The sequence below is a fragment of the Calidris pugnax genome, unplaced genomic scaffold, assembly GCF_001431845.1.
Source record: "Calidris pugnax isolate Ruff unplaced genomic scaffold, ASM143184v1 scaffold92, whole genome shotgun sequence".
In the NCBI taxonomy this organism is placed as follows: Eukaryota; Metazoa; Chordata; class Aves; order Charadriiformes; family Scolopacidae; genus Calidris; species Calidris pugnax.
In genome coordinates this window covers 277,468-285,906 of record NW_015090823.1, presented here as the reverse complement: position 1 = coordinate 285,906, position 8,439 = coordinate 277,468, and the positions used below count along the sequence as shown (strand labels likewise).

The following is an 8,439-nucleotide window of genomic DNA, read 5'->3' as shown; positions in this document are numbered from 1 at the left end:
GGGCAGGCAGGTCCCTCGGCCCCCAAATTTTAAGCCTGTCGCCTCTTGCCCCCTTCACCTGCTCTGGGGCCGGGGCCACCACTGCTGCTGCACCGGCTGCCCGGCGAGGCGCTGCCCGCCCCCGCTCAGGATGTCCGGTAAGCCCCGCCGTGCCTCCCCCACAACCCCCCGCCACCCCAATTTGGGGCAGTTTCGGGGCTCACGGGGGTCGTCTCGCGAGTGAGGCAGCCCCCCCAGCCCACCCTTGGCACCCTGCTCCCCTGCCTCCAGCTCACCCTGACCCCAGCCCACCCTTGGCACCCTGCTCCCCTGCCTCCAGCTCACCCTGACCCCAGCCCACCCTCGGCACCCTGCTCCCCTGCCTCCAGCTCACCCTGACCCCCAGCCCACCCTTGGCACCCTGCTCCCCTGCCTCCAGCTCACCCTGACCCCAGCCCACCCTTGGCACCCTGCTCCCCTGCCTCCAGCTCACCCTGACCCCCAGCCCACCCTTGGCACCCTGCTCCCCTGCCTCCAGCTCACCCTGACCCCAGCCCACCCTTGGCACCCTGCTCCCCTGCCTCCAGCTCACCCTGACCCCCAGCCCACCCTTGGCACCCTGCTCCCCAACCTGCCCTTGTCACCCCGAATCCCATCCCGCCCTTGTGACTCGGCTCCTGGCCCCCCCAGCCCGTCCTCCCCACCCTGCTCCTTGCCCCCAGCCGCATCATCCTGCCCCTTCCACCACAGCCTGGCCAGTTCAGGAGATATGGCCAGGGTAGCCCTGCTCTCGAGGCTTCGCCTGCACCCAGACCACGCTGATGCCTCGTGGTGCTAGAAGAACAGGGTCCTTGGGGCACAATGCCCTGCCGTGGGAGCAGGGCTGTGTGCTGCCTGACAGCCAGCCCCTGGGTTGCAAATGTGTCCGTACCTCACCTGCCAGCTTGTCTTTAACACTGTCATTAAGTGTAGCCCCTAATCCTGTCCAGCTGTGCAGGTCAGAGCTACGGGGCTGTACGCAGCATGAACCCAAACTTGCAGAAGGGACTGCTAGCTCAGGGCCTTCCCTAGCTATACACAGGCCTGGTGAAAGGGTGTTCTCGTTAAATTCAAACCTTCCCTCATTTTCCCCATCTTCAGTTTGTTAAATAGAAACAAAACATAAAAATAAGAGATAAATAATCCCCAGAGGCTGAGAGTACGGCTCAGCAAAGCCTTCGAGGTCCCCTGGAGGGACCTGTATGCCTGTTACAGCATGCCCTCAACCAGAGCACCAAGGGGGCAAAAGGAAGGCCGGGGGTGGGCAGACAGGAGGCTGAGGATGCTGTACAGCCATCAGCAATGGAGGAGGCTATTGCAGAAGAGGACAGTGCCTATGGTGTGGGATTTCTTGGATATGTGGGCGGAACGCACAAATCCAGCACTGCCTCTTCGTGCTGCATGCAGCAGCAACATAACAGGGAACCTGCAACCAGCTGCCTCCACTGGGGAACAGCTGACTGCAGGATGAGACGATGCTAGTGTTTGTAGGATGAAAGCAATAGCAGAAAGTTAGGTCAGAAACAGAATTGCCAGAGGCTTTAAGTATTTTAGCATGAGTACAGCAAGTGAAAGTAATTTTTCAGAATAGGTGAATACTTTACCATTTCCTGTACTAAAAATCCCAAGTAGTGACTGATGATTGCTGATTGGTTTTTAAATAAATGGGAGTTGTACAGAATGAGCAAACTAAAGAGATAATCTAGGCTTGACAAGAAATGATTAATGAAAACACTCATTTTATTTGTGGGGGGCCCTCTGAATAACTGCCCATATATTTCCATTGGTTTATTCCTGGTCTTCATCTGCACATTTATTTTCAGGTCCTAAGAGTGGCAAATAAGACAGGAATTCAACAGTAGTACCAGATGGAGCTTGGTATTAGGAGACCTGGAGGGGGGCAGGAAAAAAGAAGATAGTAAAGAATGAAATAAGTATCATTTCTAAATACAATCAATGCCAGCTTTTTCATAAATGTCTGCTTGCTACAAGCTTGACTACCAAATGTTAAAGAGGGCTATAAACTGTGATTACAAGCAACTTAACAGCGACCAGTTAATCATCTGTTTACTCAAGTAGACTGTGTGTAGAGCATGCCTGAAAACATCCTGGATTTGCTGTATGCTCTGAAAGTCTCACATCTCGTAAAGTGTTTTTCCACAAATTCTTTCAGGGAAGCCCAAGGTATACCAAGGTGTTAGAGTAAAGATTACGGTTAAGGAGCTGCTGCAGCAGAGGAGAGCACGACAAGCAGCAACTGGTGCAGCGGTAAGTAATCTTTTGGTACGTGCTTTGTTTCTTCTCTCTCAATCTTTTTGCTAAGACTGTAATCTCTGGGCCAAGGAGACTGCCGAAGTCTGAGTGTAGCAGGCTAGTGAGGATGGGGGGGAAGAACATTCAATGAGGACAGCTGCAGCAGTGATCTAACAGGTGACGGTCCAAGCCATTACTGCAGGGAGAGAGCAGAGCTGGTGTTCCACAAACATAACTCACTCTGGGGTGGAAGAATCACATGGACAAATTTCAGTCCAACTTAGCAACATCCCCAAATTTTGGCTAGCAGAAAGGAAGAAAACAAGACGTGGGCAAAGATCCCTTAAGCAGGGCTCCATCCTGCTCCGTTAGCATAATACTCAAGCATGCTTGACTGAATTCAGGTTTCCAGTGTTTTTCCGTACCACCTGGTTGGTTCCTAGCTCAATCCCCTCTAAAGAAGGGGACAGAGATCTCTGTGTGTGTACACACACACGCGCGTCTACACTCTCTCTCACTCTTCCAGTCTTTGTAGGAGTCCTCTAGCTTCAGCCACTCTTGGGATTTGCATAAAGAGGTTGGTAAATTATTACTTCTTCCTGATTCATGACTTTACAGCTTTGGATGGTTTTCAGATTTCATCTCCCACCTCCTGTTCCTCGTTGCAGCTGATTGCACAAAAAGCTGTTCAGCCTGCAAGCCACAGGCAGGGAGGCCTGGGTGGACAGTTCACAAAAGCGCTGGGCTTTGGAAATGCTGGGTCACTCCTCCCCTCTAGCACTAACGGAAGCAGCCTTTTCATCGCAGCCAGGTGTCACAGGGCTGTGTGGAACTGGTTTTCGCTTCCCACAGCAAGTTTACACAGCGCTTGCTTTGCCCACACAGGAAAAAATGAGAAGTGGCAGTGCAGGAGGTTACCTTTGTGATCTGCAAAAGGTACACGTTGTCCTGGGCTGGGGCCGGCAGCATAAGCTGCCTCTGTGCACTGAAAAAAGCTGAACCTGAAAGTGTCTGCTGCTGGTGGTATGGCTCTGTCTGCCTTGTTACACATCTGCAGCCAAAGAGAAGAGGGATAGTCCTACAGGCTCTTTCAGCCCAGAATAGCCACTATTTAATGAATTAAATGCACGAGGATGTGTTGGGAAGTTGTTGCTAGGGAAATGATCCACTACTTGAGAGTATTTTGAATACAGGAAATGAAGCAGAAGTCTGTATGAATTAAAACTGAGTTAAAAAAAAAGGTATTTGTATTCGCAGAGTAAAATCCTGGTCACAAACAACAAGCATCAAAACACCCATTGCTTTTGGGGTGGATTTCTCCCCTCCAGCAGGTCAGGCTTCTAGGCTTCTAAAACACATTGATGTCTCCGCTTCAGCTTCCAGCATCCCTCAGAAAATGAGACTGTCCATTTCCATAGAGGCACATAGCTGTGTTAGAGTGGGGAGCGATGTCAGAACTGGTTCTCAAATGACATCAACACCACGTACGGCGACCCAGTCTGATGTCCAGCCATGGGGATACCTGCAATTATCTTAGTCATGTTCCAAGAGTTATTAATTTATTCATTTCTCATTCTCAATCATATTTATCCCTACAAATTCTTTGGCATCCCCCCACTGTGGAATACGTGGTCCTAGAAATTATCAGGTTAGTGTTAAAGGCAGCCACATCTCTGCTGAATTAACAGCGATAATGCAGTAGGAGGAGTGCACTAGCAAGGTGCTGTATCGAGGGCTTTACACCAGGTTGGTGTTGTGCTCCTCCAGTGCCGTCATAGGCTCAGGGAAAAATCATGTTATGCATGTTAATCTTCTGTCAATGCTAGCCTAATTTACTTCTGTCACAGCCATGAAGTAAATTAGGTTTGACTTACCTCAGCATGCAGAAAAATGCTCCCCCATGTTACAACGTATACAATTCCTTTTCTTTCCATCTCTTTGGTCAGGTTTCTTGGGGTGGCAGCAGCATCCAGTTTTCAGAGTCTGTGTCTTCTCCTCACCCAGGTTGGTACAAAGCCCATCCACATGTTCCTTCCCACCCCCTTCCCAATTTTTTCCCACAGCCCAGAGTCTTTCCAGCCCTTGGCTGAGGCAGGCACTGCCAGATAACCGGCAATGCAGCCAATCAGCACCTGGCAGGAGCCCGCGAAATGCAGATGAGAATGCCGAGAGGCCAGCGGGGTACATGTAACGCCGTTCAGGAGCATGCTTACATGCTCTCATTGTGCAGTTTATTTGTCCCACAGCAAGGAGTGAGATCCCCTTCAGAAAGGGACGCTCATCCCCTCGGGAATAACACTGCTGGCATCACCTTCTCCAGGCTGCAGTCTGTGGGTCCCATTGGAGCTAGAGGGTCGGATCGCTCTGGAGCACTTTGCTGAGCTCCAGCAGAGTTGGCTGCTCTCACTCCCCTGGCAGCATCCATAGGAGCGAGAGGAGTGTCAGGTTCTCAGCGACACAAAGAGTTTCTTCCTCCTATACGTGAATATCCAAGGAACAGGGGAAGGGTTGGGGGGAATAGCCCTTTGGGCTCACAGAACCTTCAATTATTCTGCAGCCAAAGCAGAGAGACCTAAAAGGTTGGGCAGGTGTGAATATATACATTGTCCGGACAGGAAAACTATTAAATCATTGATATTTGGGAATCAATTTGCTTATGTTAGTATAGAAACATGAGACATACCAAAGGTTTTTCAGGCTGGAAAGTCTCCATCAGTTTATGTATTTTGTGTGCTTCTTACTTCCTCCCCACATCCAGCTAAACAGTGCCACCTTGAACCTGCAAACAATTGTGACTAAGTGACTCTACCCAAGTGCAGTTCCATTGCCTTCAAACCCGTGCCCCTCCATGTGGACAGAGCTTTGCTTTTAACCATATCTGAACACAGCACAAAAGAATAATAATTCTGAAAAGTCAGATCTGCTGTGAGCTTTCATACTCCCAGCAAGCATGTTGCAATACAGTGAGAGTTTGACCCTACAGCTTTCTAGGAACTCACACTTTCACCAGTAATGCTATGTAGATGTGATGCCGCCTTACCATAGACTTGCTCCATATTGTCTGCTCAGAAGTTTGTCTCCTGTCTGGCTGTTTGGAGGATAAAAGAACAAATTATGCTTCTGTTATCCCCTTCTTCCCACAGATGTAGATACCCTGCATCTGGAGACTGGGTGAGGCAAAGGCGCAAGCCATCTGCCAAGCTCTGAAGTGCAAATCACTGCATGGCAAGCTTCTAGGTCTGTAAACAGTTGAGGTTTGAAGGAAGGCCAGAGGGTCAAGAGTCTGAGGCAGTATCCAGCTGGATCCCTGTCCAAAATGGCTGGAGCCAGAATTATTTCCAGCAGAATTTAAAAAGCTTTGGAGCTTTATAAGGCAACCAAATCTATTAAGTTATTTGCATGCCTTGAAGCATCTTCCTTCTGGTGTCTGCTTCCCTAGAAAATTCATCCTGAACCTGAAGGACATTTTTTTTGTCTAAATCCATAGGGTACTGAACATATGAGAGTACTGAAACCTGACCTATTATTATTACTGGATAATCTGCTATTGTCTGCTTTACCTTTTCTCCTAGCACCTTTTGACGCAGAACCCATCTCTTCTGTTCCCAACTGTTGTCCATCATGGCAGTTTTCAAATTGCCTCTCCTGCGAAGAAAGCCCTAGTTATTTGGAGCAGCTGGTAGATTCCTGTCTTCAGACAGATGCACCCTTAGACCCAGCCTTCAGTACGTTCCAGCCGTCCTCGCACTACACCTCAGACGCCTTCCAGCCAGTCCCGCTCTGCTTTAACCAGGGCCTGGTAAGCTTTGTCTCCCAGGGGACAGCCACAGGCACACTCAGAGGGAAGATGGGGAAGGCAGTCACATCCTGGGGCAGAACAGCAGCAAGCTGATTGGGAAATGTGGCTGCTTTTAGGGGCATGGGGTACAGCCACAGCAATGCAGGCTGCTTGTGTGAACTTCCACATGGTTTCCCATTGGGAACAGAGAACAGGGAGGCCCAGCCAAACCTAGTGAGAGGCTGCGGAATAGGGAATGTCCCTTCTACAGATCCTGTAGATTTCCTGGAAAGAATAGCCCAGTTCCTGCTAGTGGTTGCCTAACCTGAAGAGATGCTCCCTATTAACACTAGTGTCACAGGAACTGCCTCTTGGGTTTAGGCTTCCGAGGACTGAACCATCTCCTCGGGTAGTCAGACCCTCCTGAGAAAGGCAATGGCATGGAAATTTTGGCTGCTGTCCACATTTCCCCAAGTGACACCCTGAAACATCCTGGGTTTTGTTGTGTTTTTTTTTCTTCTTTGGAACTCTAGGCTTCTGGATCTCCCAATTCAGCTGATCTGTCCAGCCCAATAAACTACAGCTGCTCTCCTCCTCAGCTATCTCCTTTCACCCCGCTGACCCACAGCCCACCCTCTGCTCTGGACACCAAGATCTACGACTACCCTGCGGAGGAGTGGTCCTGCCATACCCCCTCCCCATACACCACCTCTGCCTGCTGCTGCACCGCCTGTGGCTCCCAGCATGAGGACAACAGGGTCCCGCAGTACTTCCCCTGCTCCAGCACAGACTGCATGGACTACCTACCACCCATGGCCATGGCCGATGACTTCTTCAGAAGGGATAGGAACTGTGACATCTGCTATAGCTAATGCAGACTGTGGTTTTACACATCCACTGTATCCAAATCAGATTATTTGCCCATGAACTATGCAAAGTTGTGCTGCCTAACACAGTCCAGTTTATTCTTCACTACTCACAAATTTTCTACATGATGTTTTCACTACATTTGTCCTCCTGTCTTGTATGATCAGGGGTGTTTTGTTGTTGTTGTGGTGGTGGTGGCTTGGGTGGGTTTTTTCCTGTTCGTTTTTGTTGTTGTTTTGCAAAAAATCCTAAGCTACCTTACCAAACACGTCATTAAGCCAGCTCTTTTTGATACAAATAAATAACTTGGTATGCATACTGAAGCCTGTTCATTCCTCCTGCGCTAAATGTTTGCTTTTCTCTTCTGCTAACAATCCAGGATCCTGGCCCTGTTCTCATAAAGGTGAGGCAGAGAGACCCTCAGCAACCTACACAAGGAACAATTATTCTGTGCTATGAAAGGTCTTGCTTACCCTTTCCAGCAGATAAAAAGTCTTTATGCATTCCAGCACACCATCCAGAGAGAAAGCTGTGCAGCACCCTGCTCTGAGATGGGTCTGCACCTTCTTAGCTGCTGTTTCTGCTCAAGCTGCCATGATGATATTCTCTAGTGGTTCTTGCAGAAAAGGAAAACCACTGTTTTCCATGCAAGCTCAGGGCTTAGCCCCCGGGTCATGTGCCAGAATGGCCTATCAGGCCTGTAGAGAGGTTGAATCCAGTGCCAAACATCTTTGGCTGCTGCTCAACACCAGGTTTCCATGAAGGCAGAGTTTTAGGTAGAGGCTGATGTAGTCCAGCAGCCCTTTGTATAGTTTGGTCTGTTGATACCAGGTTTTCTCCACCTTTCAGCACAATCAACTGAACAGGAGAAAAATTATTATTTTTTTAAAGTAGATAATGGGAAAGTTATCACACCTGAGGATTCCCTGTTTCTTGCATAAACCCAGACCTTTCTAAGACCGTGTTTCACCTCCTTTTAATACCACTTGGTGTGGCAGATGGCCAAGCACCCAGTTTCTCAGCTGAGCACCCAGACTAGAAAGAAAGAAGCATCTCTCCACATTAAATCCAACACAAACGAAAAAAACTAACTATGCCTGTGAAGACAAATACATAATTTAACTAGCACTTTCTCCTCCAGACACTTCTACAATTAACTGAAAAACCCTCCTCTCCCCAGAGCTGAAATTACTCTCCCAGCCTGCTCCACAGCTTGCTTAGTGCCAGCTACTCCCACCTCCCGCTTGAGGAGTGGGCACAACTTCAGATGTGTGTCAAAGCCCTTTATCGCCAACTTGAAAGAGCCAGAAGCAGATAAGGTTGAGGCAAGATATTTGAGGCTTCTAGTGGAAATTGGGTGACCACATCCTCCCTGTGAGTTGGCAACGCTGGCCTGAGCTTAACAGAGCTGAGAAGAGATGCTCTCACACAGCAAAGGAAAGAGCATGTGAAAACGCTAAGTAAGCATTCAACAAGGAGAGCACTCATATTTACACATTTTACAGCAAGGTTAGCAGTACTTA

At 49.1% G+C, this 8,439-nt stretch overlaps 1 protein-coding gene across 1 annotated transcript; it reads left to right on the top strand.

Moving 5' to 3' along the window:
- Window positions 1-1,320: 1,320 nt before the first annotated feature.
- On the top strand, window positions 1,321-7,214 carry COLCA2 (colorectal cancer associated 2). The gene is made up of 5 exons (XM_014939932.1): window positions 1,321-1,388; window positions 2,169-2,286; window positions 4,218-4,275; window positions 5,844-6,070; window positions 6,583-7,214. Exons 1-5 carry the CDS (start codon window positions 1,321-1,323, stop codon window positions 6,919-6,921), a joined length of 810 nt encoding a protein of 269 aa, XP_014795418.1. The 3' UTR covers window positions 6,922-7,214.
- Window positions 7,215-8,439: the final 1,225 nt, after the last annotated feature.

Excerpts from the sequence above, each read along its gene's own strand:
- COLCA2 (XM_014939932.1), top strand. The coding sequence starts at position 1,321 with ATGGAGGAGGCTATTGCAGAAGAGGACAGTGCCTATGGTGTGGGATTT. Across the intron at positions 1,389-2,168 it reads CTTGGATATGTGGGCGGAAC|TGTTTTTCCACAAATTCTTT; the intron begins GCACAAATCCAG and ends CATCTCGTAAAG. Across the intron at positions 6,071-6,582 it reads TCTGCTTTAACCAGGGCCTG|GCTTCTGGATCTCCCAATTC; the intron begins GTAAGCTTTGTC and ends TTGGAACTCTAG.